The 25,424-nt window shown below is 41.5% G+C and overlaps 1 protein-coding gene across 4 annotated transcripts in view; it reads left to right on the forward strand.

Moving 5' to 3' along the window:
* dgkg (diacylglycerol kinase, gamma) overlaps positions 1 to 25,424 on the forward strand; it is a 107,445-nt gene that overhangs the window by 5,266 nt on the left and 76,755 nt on the right. For all 4 annotated transcript variants that reach the window (XM_076746538.1, XM_076746540.1, XM_076746539.1 and 1 more), the window contains exons 2-3: positions 15,310 to 15,836; positions 22,276 to 22,352. In XM_076746538.1, coding sequence (XP_076602653.1) covers positions 15,770 to 15,836; positions 22,276 to 22,352 — 144 coding nt within the window. In that variant the 5' untranslated portion in view covers positions 15,310 to 15,769. The remainder of the gene's footprint in view (positions 1 to 15,309; positions 15,837 to 22,275; positions 22,353 to 25,424) is intronic.

The following is a 25,424-nucleotide window of genomic DNA, read 5'->3' on the forward strand; positions in this document are numbered from 1 at the left end:
CAAAATGTTCAGCTCACATGATAAAGCAGTTAAAATGCAGAGCCTGTAGAGCCATGCTCAACAAACACAGTGTGTTTTGAGTTAGAAGCTCTCCTGCCGCTGTGTTTAGGTCTTTGTGTAGTACCCTGGGGGTTGCAGCTGTTGAGAGCTTGGAGAGCATTGTTTTGAATACTCAGGCTTCTTAATTTCCATGAGATAATTGGTGTGCTTGAGTCCTTTGTGAGATTTCTGTTAATTTTCTGACTGCACTAAATTTCAGTTGACTCAACCTTCAACAACTCAACTTACACCTCCCCTTCATTACTAACCAGGTGGCATCAAAAGGTTGAGATATGGTAGTGCTTTTTGTTATGGGTGTGAATCTGGTTAAGTCTGCTTCACCAATATTCAAACATTTACATATAAGGTTTCACAGACATGATTAGATCCTAAAATCCTTTACTGAAATGTGCCAATTTGAGCAGATTTTAAGTGGGATCCAACAGTTTTGGTCTTTTTTGGAGAACTGGAGCACCGGAAACACCTAAATTTGAGCTTCAGTTAACAAAAACATAACTGACAAATACCATGTGTCAGTGGGAGCCACCACACAATGCAGGTGCAAACTGAGGCTCAAATTTTAGGTTTCTGGAGTTCTTCAGTAAGCTCACGACCCACTTATAGCGGGAAGGCTATTTATAGCAAGTGCATGGATCATGAAGATTATCTCAGTGTTGAAAATGACTTATGTTGGACAGAGAAAAGCGGCTGTTGGTATCCATTTAATCATATGGTCACACAGGCTTCCTGCAGCAGACATGCCCACAGTGAGTGAAACGCCTTGTTGGTGAGAGTGTGTGTGTGTGGAGGGCTTCGCTGCTGTTATCAGGGCTTCCACACTCTCTTCCTGTAGTGAGGGCCTGCCTTACCCACAGCATCCTGTCTGTTAGACGTGCCCCATATGGCATTCTACTTCCAGTTTTATACTGAAGCACGCTGCCAGCTTTAAGCGAGACTCTTGATTCTGATGACTGGACTGAATCTGGATCAGGCTTTCATGACTTTTGTTATCCTGCAGACTTCTCTCCATCCTTTTCTCTGTGAACACTGTAATGTCAGAGCTCCAGTTTCTGTTTACCGTCCCTCCTCTTCAGTGTTATTAGTGAAATCATCATCAGCATTCTAATTTGGCAGAGCTGCTCTCTCCACGTGCTTTATGTCTTGGAACACCTCTTCATGGTGAATGTGCAGACACAACAAAAGCAGACTGGAGTGGCGTGTTGGACTGTATTGAAAGGAAATTAAATGGTCCATCTACAGCTTCCTTGTCTTAGGTCGGTGGTTCAGTTCCTGGCCTTGGCAGTCCACATGCCTTGGGCAAGATGCTTAGCCCCAAAAACTGCCCCTGATGCAGTGCCATCGGTGTGTGAATTCATATGTACGTCACTTTGGATAACAGCGTCTGCCAAATGACTAATTGTAATTGAAATATTGTCATATGCAGCGCCTAAAACAACCTATGTCTACCTTGAGGAGGTCCTCTTGTCATATGAACCTCTCATTGAGAAGGTCTGAATATGAATGGTTGAATTAATTAAAGTGAAAGTGGCTATAATTGATGTTTCTATTATGGGGGTGGGGTCACTCGTCGTGATGAACCCACTTTACACTACCTGCTCAACACCGAACAGCAGACAGACACTTGACTCTAAATTAATGCTGTTACTCTGTAACTGCTGAATGTATAAATAAACAAATGTTTGCTTATTGTTCACCATTTCAAATGAAAAGATAATCAATTGTGAGTTTTGTGTTCACAACTTGTTACTGCAAGTTTTCATTTTAACCATAACCAATTAGGTCTTAGTTAAATCATAAGTAACTCAAACCATGAATTAGGTTAGCTAGAAAACAGTACTATTAGTTGCTGCTTAAGCCATTGACCAACGATAGGCCTGCCAATAGAGACATCAGATTCCACTGGTGTTTCAGAATCAGTGTGTTTTTTAGAGGCAAAATTAAAAAAACTGTAAATACAATACATGGAATTTTATAATTAGAGATACAATCATATAATCAAGAAACACTAACACATATTGTGTACACACATTCAAAAATGAGCTGTTTCTCTTTCATTATTTCAGTGTTTTGCCAATTGACTGTACTTTTTTTAAACAATGTCTCTTTTTTTCTCAAAACACTAAGTCTGGTTTCTGAAGCTGCCTCTAATTTTTCAAGCATTCAAAATGAAACAGACAGAGTGCTATAATGAACATAATGTACCATGGAGGTGTAAATAACCCCTCTCTTTTTCTCCGTCTCTTTGTCTCTTAATACCAAGAAGCTCTGTGAGTCACTGACACCACCCAAACCACAGCTCTGAGGCAGCAGATTTGAAGGAAGCTCATACAACTGACTGTCCTTTTGGTCAGATCTATTTTCACTCGCTTATTGTTGAGAATGAGTTAAAAGCTGGAAAAACATCTTAAAAGAACTGCGTATTCTAGGAAACACGGTTATTTGCTTTCCAGCAGAGACACTTTCCAGTTGGTGCATAAAAAATCTTGAGTGGAATTACAGAAAGGTTGAAGAAAAATATCCCAAAAAAGGTTTCATGCATGGCTGAGGTGGGAAAGGTTGTGTCAATAAAAACAAAATGTGACTTAAATGTCACATGACTGAAGACATGAAAAGATGATATTTGTGTGGTCACTCACTGTCAGAAAGCTAACGAGCAAATTTCCCAAACAGTCGAACTATTGCTTTTAAGAAAGTGAACTGTTACTCTGTGGTTAAATGAAAACTCATATGTTTGGTTGTAAAAGCAAACACACACTGAGGACACATGCACACAACTGATGCTTATCAGTGTAGGTACCTCTCTTTATGCAGTGTCTTTAGTGATCTCTCTCTCTCTCCCTCTCGTCTCTCTGTCGATCTCTGTCATGGTGGTGGTCTTTGTCGTGCACTCCAGTGACGTCATAGTTGCTGGGCAACCTCGTGAGCAAAACAGAATCCCTCTCTGCGCAGAGGGGAGGCCCCGTTCACTCTTTCTGTCTCTCCGTCACACACTCACAGTATATGCATATACATCTCCCCTTTGTTCCCCTGCCATCAGTCACTTCACTAAATGTGTTGAGCCCATTATTACACGCCACCTTCCATGTAGTCCAGGTGTGAAGAGATCAGCTGATAAAGAGAAGGGGAGGATATTAAGCCTGAAAGTAAGGACACTGCTTCACCTTTAAAGCCTCATTGATTGTAACAGGAGAAAATGGGTTAATGCTGGTGATATTTTTTATGTATTTTTTTTACTGTCAACTAATCCAACGAAAAGACCAAAGGCAATAATGAATCGATCCTACTGTACTAGCAAGTGTCACCTCTGCAGACAAAGCATCATATAGCTTATTCTTCTGGACCATGGATCTCCATTGTTAAATGCTAAAACCACATAAATAAGTCTAGGGGCATAGGTACTGGTGAGGACACACAGGTCATGTCCTTTGTACTTTTTCGTGGACCTTTAGGGGAGTTAACACACTACTGTACAACCCAAAACTTAACACTTTTAGGATTTTTTACAACCTAACTTCTTCTGTGAGTGGGGCACACTGGTGATATGTCCTTCCATTATTTATAATGAGGGCACTGTTCACTTTGAGCCACGGCCACAAGAAACCCTCCTGGATTTAAATACTCAGAAGACACTAAAGGTGTATTACTTTGTGGCTGAAAATTGTTCTCTGCAAATGGACTGCTTTTTCTACAAACTACAAAGTGTTGCCTGTTAATGATAGAATCTTTCAGTGGGAATAATTGGGCTACTGGTTATCAGCCCCACACTCCAACTGGAAGTGTGTTTAGCTTGCTGCGTAGCTGTGCACTCTTGGGCTCCCGAATATTTTCTCAAAAGCCTCGTTTTTTGTTTTTTTTAAGGCTTTTAACCTTGTAATGCCCCCTCAGACTCTCTGACTGGACAGTCGAATTAATGGAGCAAAGTTCTATAACTGGAAAAATATCACAATCAATAGGTCCCAACATTGTCATGAAGGTTCTTAGGCTTGTTTGTGTCGTGTTTCATTCAGTCATGTCACAGTCAGTGAGTGAGGTTGCTAGCCAGGTGCCTAACCAGTTTATGAACAGTTAGGACATTTTTTGTGAGGCATCAACCTCAGATACCACAGAAAGTGTTTCAGGAGCTTCAGCATCAGCCAGTTAGCCGTGGACTGATGTTTCAGGTTTGTGAATCCACAACTATAACATTAGACTAGACTAGACTGCCCATGGGCTTTAGAGCATTCATTATTGTTTATTTTTCTTCTTGTCTATTGACACAAACACTATGTTCATGTTTGTACTCATGTTATACACTGTTCGAGAGTTAAGATGCCTGTGAATCTATTGATGCAAACCACTTCAAGATACAATCACAATAGAAGGCACAATAAACACCAACAGCTGACAAACAACCATTTTTGAAACTGATGCAACATTGAGGCAACTCACCGATTACGTCTCTCGGTCATCCACAGATCGATAACAAAAACAGCCTGGTGACATCCACAAAGGTCTAGACGATCCACTGTAGTAAAGATTTTTAGTCCAAAACATGATAATAATCCACAGAAAGATGTTTTCTCCTTTCAAATTAGCAGGCGATATGCTCACCTTCCGCTTATCTTCTGTGTTTTCCCTGTTACAACAATACAGTCTGAGATGAACAGAGGGGCCTCCTTCTCTTCTTTCGTGTGAAGATTGAGACAATCACAACCGATTTTTCTTATGACTGACGCTTCAAATAACCAATGAAATTCTGAACACACCGACACACTACTTCAGTGGATTTTTTACAGCCCCTGTCATCTAAAATTAAAGACTTCAGTGCTAATAGGGATATTACACATAATTTGAAGTGATAAAGTGCATGTGAATAGTAAATGCCCTCACTATAAAGATATATAGACAAATATAGGTATAAATACTTTAAATAAGAATATAGATGGTCAGGATTTTGGTTTAATGAATACAAATATAGATATTGATGATGATGTACAGATTTTAAGGCATTCTGTTATCTCAAATGTCTTGAAAAATAGTGCATATAGCAACTGTAAATAGGAAAAAATCTCCCCGAGGGAGCATGGGAAATATATCAAATCACAGTCACACATTGACCTCATTTGATTTATGACCAACATTGTTTTGTTTGTTACAGTCAGTGTTGGGAGTAACGCGTTACAAAAGTAACGCAGTTACAGTAATGTATTACTATTTGCGGTAACGCAGTAATATAATGCATTACTACTAAAATTTCCAATGAATGACAGCTGGTATCACTGCATTTTCTTTCTCTCAGATATTCTCCCACGTTTCTTCTTTACTGTAGATCAACAATATGTTTAATTGCTCCTTTCTGTTAATTCATTGGATTAACTTTCATTCTGCGTTTGTGGTCATCCGGATCTCCTTCCACACTCTCCATGGCGGGCACAATTGCAATGCGCGAAACTGTCATTTTAATCCTGCGGTTTGCACGTGCTGTTATTTAGGCGGTTACTCTTAGTAGATTACCCGCAAAATGTAGCTTTAGTAGCTTTAGGGGCCTACACAGTCATTATGCTACATCACCCTCCACTGAATGTATAATCTGCTTCAATAAACTACATTTCAGCATTTTAGAATGTCTAGTCATATTTCTGCCGTTATTTTGGCGAAAATGAACTCAAAAGTAATGCAGAAGTAGTCCAGAGAAAATAATAATAATAATGTAATGTAACTAATTACTTTCAATTGACAGTAACTAATAATATGTAATGTATTTTTGTCCTTTAGCTTCTGGTCAGTATTATTAGCACTAAAGTCAAGTCAAAAGTCTTTATTCACACAGCCCAATGTCTTTTCTCAAAGCTGAAAACACACATCCACATTGATGAGGAGGTGATATGACCTGACCCAGCCACATGCACTGTAGATATTGGATTAAAAAAGGTGAGCAAACCACATCGCATTCACTATCTGACAGCTAGCCTGACAACTACTTCTGCTGGCTTACTGTTTGTTGTCTCTTATGTTAACCTTTCAGTACTACGATGCGGGTTATTGCTCTGAAGTTAAGTTATTAAAATTATTTACGCAAGCCCCAAACGATCACTAAGCATGCAGATTTTTGATTTGTTGGAGGCTGATTTATAAATATGAATTCAAAAACAACTTCTCAACTAACTTTTTAAGAAACAACCAAATGAGTCTCCTCTATGACTGTTTTGGCTGAAAAAATATAGCATTAACACATTTTGAACAGCCACTCAAACAATATCTGCTGTGGTATAATATTGTTAAAAAACACCCAATAAACGACAAATACCAACAACAGATTCTGAACAGTCACCATGAATCACCATGACAGTTATAGCAGCAACATGAGCAGCTGATCCCACGGTTGTATGGGAGAAGTGATTATTAATTAGTGCTGCTATTTGAATATGTAAATGGGATCAATGTTTGACGGATTGGAATAAAGACTGTCATTTTGTTCCAGATCTGACAGTCCATGTACTTGTAAAACAAACCCAACTGTGATTATGGGTATGGAATTGATGAATAAAAAGGGTGAGATAAATTTATTGTAGTTTAGCAGGTCTTTATGATAATTTATTGGAGGTCAGAGCAGCTCGGACTGTGATCAAGAAGGACACAATAGACAGACTAGGATAAAACCATTTATTGTTATCTCAGCTAAATCATTAAAATACACAATTAAAAGGCTAAGAGACCAAATCTTAAGACTGCGAGCTAAAAGGGTAAAACTCCAACTCTGCTGTCCATGAGGAGGGTGGCGTTGTGCGGCCTGTCCCTGTGAAGCTCAACAGTGGCACTCCTGTTTCTCCTCCTCAGCTGCGCTGGCTCTCTTCCTCCAACTTCACACGCTGGGACCGTCCACGTGATACACACAAACCTCCCGCCCTACTATTTGCCCTTAAGGATACTCACACTGGAGGCAGAGCTCCTCACTCTATCACTGCGTGTGTGTTGCGTTGTAACACTCTGGATTTCCCTTACTGCCAGTTGGTGGATGCCTCTATTTCCCATCTCTTCATGGTGTCTGCCTTCTCCCTCGCCTGTGCTCCCTCTGTCTCTTTTCTGCTGCACTCCTTCCATGCCTTCCACTTCTCTTGGGATTGGCTAACTGTGCCAGCAATCAACTCCACAGGTGTAGGTGATCTTACATCAAGCGATGTTCTAGGGCCGAAGTGACTCTACGTTACGTTAAGCATGCAATAAAACCAAGCCCAAACAATAAATACGAGGGTTAAAACACATCAAATAAAAGTATAAAACATTCAATAAATTATGAAATTATTAACACGCATGCAATGTATAATTTACAAACAATCACAATAAAATCACTTCCACCCTGTGACATCTCCCCACACTTTAATGTTAGCAGTCCCTGCAACATATCAGTCTCTATATCTCACTGGGGGTTGTCCCAGGTTTACTCTTGTGGAGCATCGTGGAGTAAGCTCAGGTTCATCATTTGCAAGTGGCACAGCAGCTGCAGCAGGGGGAACCCATAAAGCAATAGCAGAATGAACTCCTGAGTCTCTGTAGCAGCCTCAGTGGCTGGTGGTAGAACCTCCACTAAGGGAGCCATACATAACTACAGTTTTCTGTGAACAGTTTGTACATGATCACCTTTCTCTGGTTGAACCTTATACACCACCCATTTCTCCCACCTGTTCCAAAATCACATATGGGTTAGGATTTCACCAGGTACACAGCTTTCCTTTCCCTTGTCTGTTCCTATCCCATAACCAAACCCTCTCCCCCGGCAACAGTGGTAGAGCTCTGGCTTTTCTGTCATAGTGCTGTTTATTTTGGGAGGCTGCACTATCCATACTTTGCCTAGCCAAAGTGTACGCTAAGGTCAGCCTCTGTTGGTGATCCTTTACCCACCCACCTACATCATGTTTCATCTGCCGAGGACCCACCCCTAATCCCACATCTTCTGGGAGTCGCAGTCAAACATGAGGAAGGAGGGGGTATAACTGGTTGCACTGTGTGGGGTATTATTGTATGTGTGTACCAGCTCAGGCAAGTACTCTGGCCAGCGGTTCTGTTTAGATGTCTCTAAGGAGTGGAGCATGTTTAGCAAAGTTTGATTAAAGTGCTCCACACTGCCATTACCTGGGGTGATACGGGGTAGTGCGGCTTTTTCTTATACCATAGGTATTACACAGTTGTTCCATCAATGCTGACTCAAAATTGGGTCCCTGGTCTGAATGGAACCGAGCTGGACAACCAAAGGGCTGAATTACATGAATCCAGAGGGCCTTTACTGTGGTATGAGCTGTTTGATCGCGTGTGGCAATGGCCCAAGCAAAACGGGTAAACAGGTCAGTGGTGACAAGGATGTTCTGATAAGTGTCCATGGGCTGGTCTAGAGACAGGAAACCTAATCCTACTCCCCTAAGGGACCCTCGGCTCTACTCTTCCCCTTTGCAAGCTGCTGACAACACAACCCTGATGGAAGTGACGTACCTCCCCCTCCATACAAGGCCAGTAGAACTGTTGACGAATCCAGGCTAAGGTCCTCTCCACACAAGCAGCTTCATGGATTCTCTTCCACACTTCTTGGCTCCTAAGGCTTGGCCACACAATCTGGAAGCACGTCTTTCTGGTTTCTGACTTTTTATCCATGGGAATGCCTGACAGTAGCTGGCTCAGGGGTCATGCAATCTTTGCAAAGACAGGCACAAATCGTCTATAATAGCTGGCTAGTCCAAGGAAGGCTCTTACTTGTTTAATGGTGGTGGGGATAAGCCAGTCTAGCACAGCTGAAATATTATCTGGCTCAGGTCTCACCCCATTTTTGTCCACCAAATGGCCCAAGAACTTCACCTCATGTTGTAGCACTTTACACTTTTCTAGACGCAGTTTCCAACGATGCTGCCACAGCCTTTGAAGCACCTCATCTAGATGCTGTAGGTGGGAAGAGAAGTCAGGTGAGTAAATGATTAAGTCATCCAAATACAGCAGCAAGGATTCAGCCAGTTGGCCACTTAAAGAAGAAGGAGGGAAGAAGAAGAAGAGACGTACTTTCTTAATCACACACAACAATGCACACTACATGCACACACGCCATGCTTATGTGAAATTATTTCTCCGCATTTGGCCCATCCTTGCCGACAGTGGCGCCCAGGGACCCAGTTCCTTTTGTCACCATTGGTCAGGTCGTGATCTTCTTGCATGTTTTTAGTGGAGTTTTTTTTATGGAGGATACCCCAGGTGAACACGGGGGAGAACATGCAAACTCCACACAGAAAGGTCCTTTTTCCTCGAGATACGGGGCAGCACGAAGGCATAGTGGAGGGCACGCCCCCAGCGCCCACAGCGCCCCAGACGAGAATCGAACCTGTGACCTTCTAGCTATGAGGCGACAGTGTTGCCACTGTACGCACTGGAAGCACTGGAAGGTAGCTCGTGCATCGAGTCCATATGGCATTTGTTCAAACTCAAACAGCCCTAGCGGTGTGGTAATACCAGTCTTGAGGATCCATCTCCAGTAGCCGCTGGCCAGGTCGCAGTGGAAAACCACTCTGCTTGGGTCAGGCTAGTCAGAGTTTCTTCAGTCCTGGGCAGGGGAAAGGCATCTTTATAGGTAACTGCATTCAACTTCCTGTAATCCACACAAAATCTCCAAATGCCATCTTTTTTTCTCACCAACACTATGGGTGCAGTCCATGGACTACAGCTCTCCCTGATGACTCCCTTCTCAAGCATATGTAGGGATTTCATGTCTTTGTACATGGCTGGAATCAGAATCGGAATCAAAATCCGAATCAGAAAAAGCTTTAATGCCAAGTACGATTTTACACATATGAGGAATTTGTTTTGGTGAAGTTGGTGTATGACACATCTACTAAAAATAAGTACAAAATATAATAATATAAATTTTTTTTTCCGGAAACACAGTCTGTTTTTTTCAGAAAGAAGTCCAAGCTGAGCGTTAATGTAACGCTTAGAGTTGTGTCTATGTCAATGTGACAAGATGAGGCAGAGGTGGAGTGTGAAGAGTGTTGGGGTGGGTTCCAGGCCTTGTTGATAAAGCTGAAGGCACACAGGAAAAAACTGTTCTTGTGGCGTGAGGTTTTGGTCCTGATGGAAAGTAGCCTCCTGCCAGAGGGGAGTGTCTCGAAGAGTTTGTGTCCGGGGGATCAGCCACAATATTTCTTGCATGCCTCAGGGTCCTGGAGGCATACAGGTCCTGAAGAGATGGGAGATTGCAGCCAATCACCTTCTCTACAGACCTAATGACACGCTGCAGTCTGCCCTTGTCCTTGGCGGTGGCAGTAGCGTACCAAATGGTGATGGAGGAGGTGAGGATGGACTCAATGATGGCTGTGTAGAAGTGCACCATCATTGTCTTTGGCAGACTGAATTTCTTCAGCTGCTGTAGGAAGTACATCCTCTGCTGTGCTTTTGTGATGAAGGAGCTGATGTTCAGCTCCCACTTGAGGTCCTGGGAGATGATAATTCCCAGGAAGCAGAAAGACTCCACAGTGTCAATAGTGGAGTCTCTGAATAGTGCCCCATCACCCTCACAGAGGGTGATGGGGCAGGTGAGGCTGAGTTCTTCCTGTTGTCCACAACCATCTCCACTGTCTTTAGAGCGTTGAGCTCAAGGTTGTTCTGGTTGCACCAGGTCACCAGATGGTGGAGGTGACTGGAGCTGGAGCTGTTGGGAGGTGTCGTGGGGGATGGTAGCTGGACTGTCCCTTTGTCTTTCAAAGCAGCAGTAGAACTCATTCAGGTCGATGGCTAGGTGTTGATCGTTGATGGAGTGGGGGGCATTAGGTTTGTAGTTGGTGATCTGCCTGAGCCCTTTCCAGACAGACGCAGAGTCGTTAGCTGAGAACTGGTGTTGGAGCTTCTCAGAGTACAGTCGTTAAGCCTCTTTCACCACCTTGCTAAACTTGTACTTCGACTCTTTCATTCTGTCTTTGTCCCCACTCCTCAAGGCCTCTTCCTTTGCCAACCTTAGCTGTCTGAGTTGGGCTGTGAACCAGGGTTTGTTGTTGTTGTAACTCACCCTGGTGCGTGATGGAACACAGCAGTCCTCACAGAAGCTGATGTAGGACATCACAGCCTCCGTGTACTCATCCAGGCTGTTGGTAGCAGTCCTGAACACATCCCAGTCAGTAGAGTCCAAACATGCCTGGAGATCCTCCACAGCCTCGCTGGTCCACTTCCTTGATGTCCTCACTACAGGTTTGTACAGCTTTAGTTTCTGCCTGTATGCAGGAATCAAGTGTACTATGACATGGTCAGTTTGGCCCAGTGCAGCACTCTGACCACGTCATGGTACACCTGAGGAAGAGTTCTGGACCTTTCTCTGATAGGTGGTGCGTTACCAGTGTGAATGCAGTGCTGTACCAGGCCTGTACGTACAAAATCCTCTTCATGTTATGCAAAGACCATACTCCACTTTACCAGCAGGGCGCATAGCTCCTCCTGTTGCTTCCCAGACAGATAAGATTGATTAGTGAGATCGCTCACCTCTTTTGGCAGCTCCTGTCATCCCTGGTCAGCTGCTGCATCCACCAACGTCTCTTCAACCACACAGTTTTCTCCAAGGGACATGTTCAGATCACAGGGTCCATGTACATCAGCATCAGCTTCATCCACATGGTACAGCTTACCAAGCTTCTGGTACCGACCTAAAGTCAAACAATACAAGTGTAGGTTACAAATTCTCACAGGGAGTCTGCCATTTTTTTTTACCACTGCTGGCATCCTGGCTACTCTCATGTTGCCAGATTCAGGCAGGACCACTACCAGGGCACAGTAGTCCGTTCCTCCCGGGCCCATCTAAGCCCGACCTCACACCAGCACTTCACTTTGGGGGGGCTCTGACAGTACACTACACAGGTGGCCACACATATCCCAGCAGCCCATCCTCTGTCATGATGGCCTCAATGCGTTGATATGTGGCAAAGGCATAATTTCTGTGAAGGCAGAGCAGACTTCTTGGGCCATTTAAAGAGGGCATTCCAACAAGCAGTCACAACATTCATTCCAATGATGAGTGGGTGTGTGCAGTGTTCATCCTTAACTACCAAAACACCTCACCCAGGTATTCTAATACCTTCTACTTCCAGATCAAGCACAGCATAGCTTGTGTAGGAGATTTCAAGGCCATTTGCTGCCCGTAATCTAAAAACAACAGGTGTCCTTCCCAGTGTAGCTTGGGTAAAATGCTGCTCAAAGAGACTTTCTTGCATTAATGTGACCTGGGACCCCGTGTCTAACAGTCCAGACAGTTCAATGACTTCGATACGCACTCTTATCATTGGACATTGTCCAATCAATCCCTCTGTGACCCGAATTTCCTCTGTTGTACCATCAACCCCTACCCCTTGGACCTCAGCAGCAGGGATGGCTAGTTTAAAGCTGGCTGAGAAGTAGCTGGCATCCTACAAAATTTAGCAATGTGGCCTGCTTGTCTGCATCAGCAGCAAATGGGTCTACCTTGCTCATCCCAGTTGTTTGCCTGTGACGTTGGTCGCTGCTGCTCTCTCCAAGGTTGTACCATGGGCTGTGGTGGAGCTATGGCAGGCTGGAGAGGTGGTTTCAGCTCCTTCAACAGATCCTGTGTGAATCCCGTCATATTCAGTTTCACATCTTCCACAATTTCTCTCTTCATGGTCTCTTTCTATCTGATGTCCTGTGATGGAGGCACATGTGAATTATTTACTGAAGCGCATGTTACCTCAGATTGTGTATTCCCACGTTCTACATCCAGCAACAGTGCCTCCTCTCTGATTGCAGCAATGGTTTCATCTGGATTACGGTGGGCGTAGACCTTCAGAGCCTGGGCCACTTCCGCCCTGTGACATACTTCCTCATTACTGAAACCACAGGGTCAGTAGCAATAATGTTTTGGTCGCAAGTCTGACATATGATGGATGTAGCAATGTCAGTTAAACTCTCATGGAAAACAGTGGTTGCTATAACAAAAATGTTAAGAAACAGCTTAAAACATTGCTTGTTTGGATCTTTTAATGTGATTTTTTTTAGAGTAATGATTTGTTTTATCATCTCAGTCTGGGGTGTATATGTGTGTGTGTGTGTGTGTGTGTGTGTGTGTGTGTGTGTGTGTGTGTGTGCAATGCTTTTCTATTCAATTTCTCTTCTATGCAAACAGTTTCCATTGAATCTGACCTCAGTCAAATAATGCTGACTTGTTGTCACGTAACAAACTACTAAAAGACAGATGGGCAACATTTAAGAATAGGCTGCCTCTGCTGACAAAAGTCTTTTTATTATATAGTCTATGGTTAGGTTAAGTTTAGTTATAGTTTAAATAGTAATTATATTCTATTCATACACATAGTTTTTATTTGAATATTGTAAATAACTTTATCATCAGCATTATAATTTCTCCTTAGTAGTTTGTGCCATATCAACCAAAAAAACAAAAACATTATCTACTGCAGAGACCCAAATGTTATGGGCATATCTAAAAGTGCACTCAATGCATCCAAATAGTTCATGTTGACAACAACTGGGTCATATGTAAACCACTGACAACAATCATAATTACAATGTTATCGGAACTATATGAATCTGATCTTTAAAGAGTAAATTTAAACAGTTTTTTTTTATTAGTACAGAACCATTTCTAAAAATAAGCAATTTTGATTCCATTATTGAATTTGAGTTAGTTATCCATTCTTTTATCTTTTGTCTCTTGGGACTGTGCATTCTGGCATCAGTCAAAAGTCCCTTGATCTCCAATTTCATCTCCAGCATGAACAAGGATTCTTACTGGAGCCAAGGTCACATTATAGTGAAACATTTTGACTTGTCAGAAGAGCATAAATGTAATGATGACTGAATCTCTTTACATGTTTACTACTATCCACATAAGTGTACAATTAATGTTCAAGTTTATCTGTACTCTTACTTAACCTACAGAGTAACTTTTTTATCATTTGCAAATGAGCACTTTGTTTTGAATTTTTCTGAATTCCAGTCTTAACTGCCTCAGCTGTTTTGAGAGTAACACTTATATATCATGCTAACATCCTTAATACTGGCACGATATATTAAAATAAATGTTAACCTGTTACCAAGCTAACTGTACCCATGCTATCATGCTAAACAATACAAGATAAATGCTAAATGTTCAAATGTTGTTAGAAGAAAAAAAAAAAAAAAAAAATCTATTTCTTACTTAGATCTCATGCTATCTAGCCATGCAGATAGGCTAGTTTTCATTTTATCTGTTCAACTTGACACAGATCTCTGCCAAATTCTATTATGGGGATAACAGCACTGACAAATTACATTTGAAAAATTTAACAGCATCTTGTTTTTTCAGAAACATGTCCAATGTAACTGGATCAGTGGTCACCAACCAGTTTGACTCAGTATTTGTCCCCCTGTTGTTTGTCCAGAGACTGAATTCTGACCTGTTCCTCTTAAAGAAATAAGGAGCAAAAGAGTAAATCACTATAAATGGCCCTGTCCAGTTTGACATATAACAGTAGAAACATAAGAAAAGCACAAATTCTTTTATTTCTCCGAGTTGTCTCCTGAACAACCTTATGGCGCAATCTGGACACTTGCATTTGATCACTGAGACAAATTTCTGATGATATGCAGGCTTACTTCTAAGCCAATCTGTTTCCTTGTGCATCTTATCTCAAGAGCTGATTATTTTGGATAAATAAAGATCAGTGCAGTCAGAGGACAAAAAGAGCACTTCAGGATAGTTCAGTTAAGCTTGGGCAGAGACAATAAGAAGGCTATTTCTGCTGAATTTAAGAAGTAAGAGTAAGAGAAGTAAAGAGAAGTAAAAACTCATACTGATCTTAAACTGAGCTCAGTTTTGTCTAGAGGAATAGAATTCTCCCCTGACAAATTCGATCCAGTGATTAGACTATGCCGATCCTCTGCATGATTGTCCAAGCTGTATTTCCCTCAGCCGGCTTTTTCTCTTGCTACTGAGTGTTCAGATGCTCCATCGCTCTCCACCTCCATTTCTGCTGTAAATCTCTTTTGGTTCTTATTGTGCTGTCACTTTTGCTTTTCTTGCACCCTCTTCGTCTACAACCACCCCACCCCCCAATTCTTTGAAATGAATGTGAGATATCACAGGTTTTTCTGTTATGACAGCAGATATAAAGCTTTTGATACATTTTAATTTCATATACGGTCCAAAGAATGTTGATGATCACCATAATTTATATTTTGTTTTTTTCTCTCCTCTCTTCTTGTGTTTGTCTCTCTCTCTCTCTCTCTCTCTCTCTCTCTCTCCAGGTCAGAGATGGTGCTTTCTGTTGCAGACCTAATGAAAGAATCTTGTGCCATCTCCGAGTCATGAGCAGTAGTTGGTTGCTGTGACAATCACCATACATCTTTTGCTTTTGTTTTTAGCGCTTCAAAGTGACAAATTTAATATTTGGAGCAGCAATATTCAGTAGGCTATGTAAAAGCCCCAGCTTCAGCCAGGCATTTGACAAACGCTGCTCAGTTGACCAAAATCATCTTTCCAGTTTTTTGCCTCCATCAGTACTCATGTGGCCTCAGTTATTTCAACTTTCCAACTCCTGTGTGCTCACAAGGTGCTAGTTATAAAGAGGCAGAAATGACATCCCAAAACCTCTTTGCCTCAGTCTTGTTTCACAACTTGACCCAAGGATAACCATCAGTCCCCTTAGCGGCACTCGTGGACCGACACACTTGCAGACACAGAGCCCCGCCGCTGGCCTCAGGCAGTATGGGAGACGGAAGCTGGGTGTGTCTGAGCCCAGCTGAGTTTGCCCAGCTGCAACAATACAGCGAGTGTGAGTACCCACATGTCTGAATCTGGGGGTTCACAGTTGTTTTTGCCCTTTTTGTGTGTGTGTGAGATTGTGGTGTGGGTGAGGACTTTCTGTGTGCATCACACACACATACTGCACACATAAATGTGAGTGATGCTGCTCCAAAGCTATGTTTGCAAAACTAATTGATGTGGTATTCATGCTATTACGTGCCAAAAGCTATTTGCAAATCAGATTCAAAAGAGGGCATCAATGGATTTTAAGTAGATATGCAGGCCCACAAGCCACAAATGTTACTAGTAAGATACACAATCTGAAGCATGATGTAAGCAACACATGAAGTAATAATACAGTACTTTGTCTTCTTTGTTGCTTATTTTATAATGAGAATATTTTGTCCAAGTCTTGAAAGGACAGATTCAAAATGAAAGAAATGATCAAAAGCTTGTCATTTTCTGTAGTTCAGTACAGGTTGAGTTACAGAAGAATTCTAAAATCAAAAGGAGAGCAAGCACTGACCCATGACACTAGAATGGTTGGTGTCACATTACTCTTACATTTTTTTTTTTTTCAGAATGCCACTTATTAGCCTGCTGGATGAGCCTTGTGGCTTTCTCTTACCTCACTAAACCACATTTGTTAGTCAAAAGAGTACCTGTCTTCTGATTCCTGGTGGAGCCTGCCTGTCATTATGGATGATGAATAGAGTGTGACTCTCTCACGCAAGTTATTCTGTTGAGGGATTACACAATGATCCATAAATAATTGCTTTATAGAGTTATCTGAAGTAAAACCACAACAGGTTATTGTGTTAGATTCACTGATTGTCTGGATGGTCATAGACCACAGATTCTAAATACTATGATAAAGTAAGTGGCCAAGGTGCCAAAATGGTTAGTATTGACATTGTCCACTTAAACCTATGTGTCTATGCATGTGTGGGCACACACATATAATTCTATACTGTTTGTGGATTCATTTTATGCATGATTACATATTGCTACCTTAGTTATTCCTGTACAGCTTTTCTCTTCACATTTCTTCTGGTTGACCTGTTCATTTAATCACATACTGCAATTAAAAACAAGTTGCTCCATCCCATCTTTTCCTCACTTACTTGTTGCCTCTGGATGTTGCTTGATTTGAGTTCCATGGGATTAGTTGCAAGGAGCTGCAGTGGTGACACGGACAGTGGTTAAGATATTCAGCTTTCAGAATTTGTCAACTGAAGTCAGTTGAAACAGATTTCACAAAAAAAAGAACAGAAAAGAAAAGGAAAGAAGAGGAAAGATGTCTTGCTGATTTAGGAACACAAATATTTTGATTGGTTTGTGTGTCTGTGTCTGTGTGTACAAGCCACCCTGGGCAGTATGGCAGGACAGTGGAGCAAAGATATAAGTCCAGAAGATTGTATTTAGAAATACTGACGGACTCTAACCTATGGCATAGCCATACCCATGATAACACTTTTTAAAACTAAATATGAGATGTAAACACTTTCTAATACCCAAATCAAGCGCTGACATTACTCTTGTAAATGACTTTTTATGTGGAAAATATTGATTTCTAGCAAGCCCTGATGGTTCAGGGGCCAGGGCCACTGAAGGTCATCTGTTGAAGGCTGTGGCTTCTCCTACTAGTTGAAATAGTAAAATTATATGAATTCCAAGGTTGGTGGGAAAAGACAGTGAATTTGTCAATTATCAGAGATTTTTCCATGCTGTTTGTAGTTGTCTCGGTCTGTATTAGGCTGTTAGGGAAATGTTGCAAATCAATGAAGAGGACTACTTTATGGCAGTTTTGGATTTGATTTAATTTGTCTTGTGTTTAAATTGCTGGATTGGACAAAACAAACGTCAGCCATCTCGTATCTTATCCATTAAATTTTCTTAATAGAAAATGTACTGATGTGCTTTCATAGTGGTGTAGACTGTTGCAATACAGCTTCCAGCCATTAGATCCACCATTTTGGTTTTTAAAATTAGTTAGCGAATTTACAGGTTTTATTGGTGTTAATGGAGTTAACCTGCCTGTCAACAAGTTGTGTTTTTCTCACTAATTAATGACATGAATTTTGCTGAACCTTTGCTGATAGTTTCATCTGCCCTCTCATAGGTTTGTATGTTTAATATCTTTCCAAAGCCGCTTAACTATGCTGCCATGGGTATCTACACTGGTACGGCATTCAAGATCATTTACTATGACTGGCAGCTTAACAGTGAATGGACTGAAAATTATTTGTTGTGCCTTTGGTAGAAAATCTGTTTGTTTCTTCATGTCAAGTAGTATAATTTGACAGAGCATATATGAAATAATTCTATTTCATATGTGCTCTGCCCTCTGACAGGCTTTGCTATTGGTTTAGCCCCTCTTGAGGCTCTGCTGCAGCACCTCTATAAAACCCCAGTGTGTGCATTGCTTGTTTCCCCTTTTCACTCAGCCACCTTGAGAAATGCATCGTTCCTGCAATTTTTGTCACCATCTGGTGTTGCAGAAGAAATTTCTCCAGTCACGGTGTCCAAGCTTTGAGTCACCTGTGCCTCACCAATGCTTTATGCAGACCCAACGTATCCTGCTTCCTCTGTCTGGGCACTGTGCTCTGTCCTCTGTGCTAGCTTGGCACCAGCATTGGAGAGTGCTACAGCTCAGTGCAAACTATGGGATTATGATGATGAGGATGGCTGCCATGCCTACAAAGATGAAGACTCTCTCTTCAAAGAAAATGACACACCAGCTGAACACTACAACACACTCGATGACCTCGTCTACCTTGTTGCCCAGGAGAGAATGACGATCCCACTACCACCCCAGGCACCCCCAACACCCTAGCTGAGGATGTCACCACAGGTCTACTGGCCCAGCCTTGTGGGAAACCTCACTCTACTGTTATCCTTCCCCAACATACCCTCTGGCCCCACACATGCTTTCCAAGTGTGTGGACACGTTGGCAGCACTCAGAGGGAGAGGTTTGAGAATCTTGACCTATACTGACAATTAGTTGATTCTTACCACCTCTAAGCAGGAGGAGGAAGCCCACACCATTCTGTGCACGTCACACAGTTGGGCTTTCCTATCAACCCCAGCAAGAGCAGCCTGCAGTCCAGCCAGCAGACGCTGAACTATGAGCTTCTGTTGCATTTCCTCACCATAATTGCAAGGAGGAGTGGGTAGAGGTGATTCCACAGCTTACTCATTGACTCAGGTCTGCGTCAGCATCATGCCTCCTCTTGAAATGATGTCAGCAGCCACACCGGTGGTGTGGTTGGGGTTGCTGCTCTGCCTGCACTTGAGTCATGACAAACGGCAGGAGCTTCATATCCGAGCCTTGGGACAGAGAGATGAGGCATTCTGAGACTCACCTGGCTGCCTTCATGTAGGGGTTGAGGATGGGTCCCTCATTACATCCACATCTTTACAGACACTTCCCTGGCAGGTTGGGGTGGGAAGCTGTGCCAGGCCAGCGAGGGAAGAGTTTGAGAACCCAACGGGACCTCCAAACATTCCTGGATGGCCTTGTGGGGCTGCTATTTGAGCCTCTGGACAAGGCAGACCTGGAGGTCTTGTCACTTAAAACTCTTAGCGTTGGCGTTGGCCAAGAGACCAGGAGACTTTTGTGCCCTGTCAGTTTTCTCCTCTTGAAAAGTCTGTCAGTGACAACAAGGGGTGCGTGGAGCATCCACATCCATCTTTTTGGCCTAAGGTGATCAGCTCTTCGGTGGGCGCATGGGGCCTTTTAGGAACTCAGATCATCTGTTTGTCTGCCACAGTGGTTGAATTAGTGGCATCATATCTTCGATGGCACTTTCAGGGGTGTCTTGGTGGAGGACATCTGTCTGATTGCTTCATGGTTCTCTGTGTGTACAGTCATACCTCAGGAACATGACTACTAGTTCTGCTGAAGCATGTGCTCATAGAACTCGAGTTACGTCCAAGTAATTACTGTTACACCAATGTTGAACTCCACACATTGTAGAATTTGCTCATGTGCTTCTCTAATTTGTACATGCGTGAAAAAAGTAAACCACAAAACATAATTTAAAAGTATTTCTAGCATAGCAAACGCATATCTCTGACCTTTGTGTCTCTTATCCAAGTACATTTTCTGGTGTGACTTTTGTCTGGTGTGACTTTTGTCTGATGAGAAAGTTTCTGAGATTCCTCTTTGCATATGCTAGATTACAAACAAAAGCAGTATTGCTTAGCACAGTATTAAATAAATTGTTGAAAAAAGGTCATAGGTTGCTTTTTTAGAACAGTGTTTGCATACAAGCAGGCTGCACTTTGCACAGGAGAGGATACAGAAGTTATCCAGGTTCACCCTGTTCATGTTGCTGCAGCTGTGGTCTAACACAGCTTTTGGTTTATGAGCCAGGTTGCAGCTGAGAAAGGAGTATAATCAAAGCATGACAAATGTGCACATTGGGAAGGCCCCTGCAGGCTGGGAAGGTCTCATTTTTACTGATGGTGAGGAGTAGAAAGACAGGAAGGCTTGTGTATCACCAACCAATCAATCAAGGACAAAATGAAGGACACGAGCTGCGTTTTTCTCTAGAGAGAAATCTATGCGAGAGAGCAATACTCTCAGGCTGAAAGGATAGTGTCATTAATAAGCCATATTATGGAAACGAACTGAAACAATTAGCTCATCACTCGATCACAACCATTTTGCTAATTGATTAACCATTTAAGTCATTTTTAAACATTTACCAGTGAAAACTTGACAGATGTCATGTCATGTGTGTGTTACATGTGTCTTTGTGTTACATGATGGTAAGCTCAATATTTTTTATGTTTAAGACTGTTTGTGGTGGATAAAACAAATTGGGCTCTGAGAAATTGTGATGGGCATTTTTCATTTTCTGTAGCCAAAACAATCAATCAGCGAATTGAGAATATAATCAGCAGATTAATTGATAATGGAAATGATCATTAGTTGCAGCCCTAATATAATAGACATGAAGCAATTTGTTGATTAATTGATTAGTTGATTAACAGAAATGAATCAGCAACAATTTAGATAAATTCTTACTCATTTCAGTTATCTACCTAGCTGAGATACCAGAGTCTCTGTTGCCAGCTTTTTAACTGTAAGGATTTGCTAGTTTTCTTTATTTTATAAATTGCAAACTGAATACCTTTTTGACTGGATTTGGACTGTCAGACAAAACAATAAATGTGAAGACATCAATTTGGACTTTTGGACGATTTAATTTTATTAGATAATTAGATTCAATTTAATTGAAAATTAACAGTGAAAAAGGGTTCAGCACAACTAAAAATCGCAAGTTCTTCCATTGGCTAAAGCTGAAGGCTGACACTCCTGCTTTTTGGACGCTGCTTTTTGTGAAGCAGCTAGGTGACAATTATTTTCAGTTTGAAATAATCTGTACATTATTATAAATTATATGAAAATAGTGGAAAATATCCATCTCATTTTTCCTGAGGTGACACCCTCAGAATGTTTGTTTTGTTGTTTGGTTAAATACTGTGTTTTTTAAATTTACTATAAGTTAAAAAGTGTAAATTTTGGGAGGCAAGACACATTTCAGAAGAATATTCTGATAATAAAGTGAAATCAGTGGTCGCTTGAGAATCTGAATTTGCTGGTCACTTGAGAATGTGACGGCGACCTTCTTCATGTGCTGGCAGGTCACTTACCACGCTGTGCATACAGCTAATGCTGGAGAGTAGCCTGTCCATTTTGGCACACCGGATGTTCTTTAATCACGTTTTTCACCTTACCCGGGATTGTCCCCCCCCCCTGTCTCCTTCTCTCGTGGACATCTAATGGTGGACAGAAATAGGAAAGCTGCAAAGCTGCTGAGCACTAAAAATAATGAAGTGTCATCCATAGTTGATTATGAGAGCTGACATGACTGGTGAAATCGGGTCTTGAGCGTGTGCATGCATAAGTGTGTGTGGTAATAATGGTAGTGAGGTGATCTGCCCATGCACACGTGTACATTTGTCCCCTGTAATTGTTTGACAGATGATTGTGGGATGAGGTCATTACAATTGGTGTTCTGGACAGAGGCTCTGTGATGTGTGTGTGTGTGTGTGTGTGTGCGCGCGCGCATGCACGCACATCAATATGGGATTGGCATTTAAAAGTGAGAAAGACACCATGTCCCCTTTTACTTTTCACTGAGAGGGTGAGTCACTGGCTCAGCTCAACTGATGCAGCACTTCCTGGTACAGATGAGTATTTATCAGGGCACTGGCTAATGACATGCAGCTTGTTTATTTAGTTTTTGAGAACGCCTTTTATCCAAAAGAAGATTTTCACTGAGGTATATTGAGGAAGTGTGCTTGGTGTGCGTACAGCATGATGGGGTTCCTTTTCTTAAAAATGCTCTCCTGTGTAGCTGCAAGGTTTTCATCAGTGAGACAAATGTATCAAAACAAATACAGTGCAGTAAATGTAATAACAAAATTCAGTTTTCCTCTTTTTCCTTCTCAGACTCCTCAAAGAAGCTGAAGGATGTGCTGGAGGAGTTTCATGGTGAAGGAGTCCTTTCCAAATACAATCCAGAGCAGGTGTGTCTGTACCCCAATTCCCTACTCCATTATCCTTCATCCGCCTCTATCTTTTTTGTCACATTCTCGTTGATATTCTGTCTCATTCTGATTACTGTCTGTGTGCACACAAACACATGGTATAACGTTATCAGATGCTTGTTAAGTTCCTCTGATTCAGTGCGATATCAAGCACTGCAATGCTTAGTCATACAGCCCATTTTTGATTAAGGCTTACTGGAGACACACCCACAGCATCAACTTTGGCACCTGACGTCAGCAGACCAGCTCCCAGCTGTGCTGTACACTGTAGTGGCTGCAGTAATCAATGCAGATTCTTTTAAATCATCATCTGAACTTCGGATGATATCATTAATTTCTTGGCGCATTACTGACCATGCATTCAAGATGAACTTTTTACTTCACCTGCTGTGTGCTTGGAAACTAAATAATCAACTGCTGGTTGACCCATTTTCTGTAGCATTTTCTACACACAATTTGATCCTGTGTGAAACAGGATTGTGTGAGCAGATTTACAAATTTACAGTAGTAAATTCGACTTTGCTTACTCACTCTTTTATTTCTTTTTGCTTGTGTTGTGTCATTGTATAAAGGCATTTCTGTCAGCCAGCAGCCTTTGATTTATTTAACTCACATTTTTGGGTCTTTGGGGGACAAAGTTTTGCTCACAGAAGATAATCAGACACTCTAAATAACTTCATATTCAAAGACCAATATCACCATTGTTTTATGGTAATTTTGAACCTACTTGAACCCTTCTCACTTTCACTGTTAGACTGACACACACTTATATATTATCATACTGTAAATAAGTTGACTGGCTTCATTGGATGTGCTTGTATGTCCTGCATTCACAAAACATCCCTACTGCTGGGTTAAATCAAGGAAATGAAGTGACAGTTTATGAAACCACAATATTATGGCATTTAATTTAAAAAATCCGTCTGTGTTTCAGATGCTATTTGTGATACACAGCCAGCTCTTGTATAGTGGCTGTGTGATGGAAGGTTTATTTTTTCCTGACACTGCCATGTGTTGATCTGATTAATAAACATAAACCAAAGCACAATGTGAATTATACATCATTGTCACTGTAAGGATTTGTCTGGGCTCAATCAGACAAATGCTGATCAAATCTTGATTTGGAATCAATTTAATTACTGAGTATAAAGAACATCCTCATTCTTTAAACTTGGCTTCTGTGTTCCTTTGAAGGCTCATGGTATATATTTTGCAAAAGTTTAATTGTTTTTTCTGACATTAACAAGAGCAGTCTTTATTTCAGGCTAAGCAGCTCGCCATCACCATGACATGCTGTGGGAATCCTGCAGTGGATACATATATATTCATCATTCATATAATCATCATATCATATGATGATATGATGATTTTGTGATATTGTAAAACAGTGTTGATGTGTAATATTATCTGAAATGTTTAGTTTTGTTTAGTTTTCCTAATCATTAGCATGCCTTTCAATGAGAAGATTGGTTTGATTATTGAGGTTTTCACCTGCACACTTCCTGAGGTTGTGCTGTCATCAGCTGCTTCAACAATCACTTTGTTGTGGTAAAAGCTGAAAGCAACCAAAATGGTTTTCACTTTATCTCCATTAAATCCTCACACTGTCTAAAATCATCTTCTCTTTGTATACCCACAGAAGATACATGCACTATTAGCATGCCACGCTATCAGACTCTTTGACCTCATACAATTTTAAATACAGTTTTTGATGAAATTATATATTTGTTCCAATGCAAAACAATTATATTAAAATACAAGAACGTATGGATTGCAAGTTTGAAAGCTTGTTGATTCACGACCATATGCTAGCAAGTAAAGATGGTGAGTACAGTAGTGCTTTTACAGGTCAGACAAAATAGAGTGTTAATGTCATTTTCTTAAGCCTCAGTTTCACATGCAGTTGACAGCTGTGTTCAGCTGAAACACGCCTGTGTTCCATCCAGTTCCTCCTCAACAGTATTTGCTCCCTCTCCTCTTGCTCCTCTCCCTCTTCATTATCACCTCCACTCTGCTGTAGGCTTTTCCTCAGTATTTGTGATGACATGACTAACAGCCCGGCTGGACGTTTGGCGCCATAAGAACTGGACTTAATGTTCATAGGTTCTTTCTGAGACCACAGTCACCTGGCGCCAGGATGACTACTGTGGCCCTGCTTCCATCCATCAGTGTGTGTGTGTGTGTGTGTGTGTGTGTGTGTGTGTGTGTGAATACATACCTCTAATGACTCATCAAACTATTGTGCCAGCTGTAGTGGAATGTTATTTTTAGCCCAAACGTGGCCCTGTCTCTTCTAAAGGAGTTTGGGACATCGATTAAGGACAATGGCTAAAAACAAAGAACAATGATTGACACTTTCAGCTGTCAGAAGTGTTATTATCAAACAAACAGTTGCACCGTGCTGTAATTCTCAGTGATTGATGAGTGACTGAGAGACAGGGACTGTACATTACACCCACAGAATTTCCCTTCAAAGCAGTTTAAGGTTCCATCAGGCATGACAAATTTGTCACAATGTAATTTAGCTGTGCTCTGTTTTTGGAGCATAATTGATGATGTCACATAAAACGTCTTATTTTATTATTTTAAAAATGATGTCAAAGCGTTTTTAAGGGATGTGTAAATGGTTGCTTTGCTTTTCATTTTGTAATATGAAAGATATTGATGTACCAGAAATGTTATTTTTAGGGCCTGCCCTGCCTTTTCTTGTTGACTGTAAAGTATGGTGAACGGAGTCCTGTTGCAGCACGAAACAACTTCTGGATCAGTGTTTGATTCGGGTGAAAATCAGTTTCCCTTAAAAAAACTTGGCATTTTGTCAAAAATGATAACCACATTTAGCAAACCAAGTATCCCAAGTCTTATCCCCGTTTTTCATGTCTGGCTTAGTCCTTCTCAAGAAACGTGGTTACAGCTTATCACAGATGGCATTCTCATTGGTTCAGTCTGATAACATTGTATTTTAGATCAATCCAGGATCTAGGCAGTACAGTAGCCTGTAGTGCTACCTTTTAATGCCAAAAGAAAGTCAATCAAATCATTCTGACAGCA

Source organism: Chaetodon auriga, chromosome 13 (assembly GCF_051107435.1).
Source record: "Chaetodon auriga isolate fChaAug3 chromosome 13, fChaAug3.hap1, whole genome shotgun sequence".
Lineage (NCBI taxonomy): Eukaryota > Metazoa > Chordata > Actinopteri > Chaetodontiformes > Chaetodontidae > Chaetodon > Chaetodon auriga.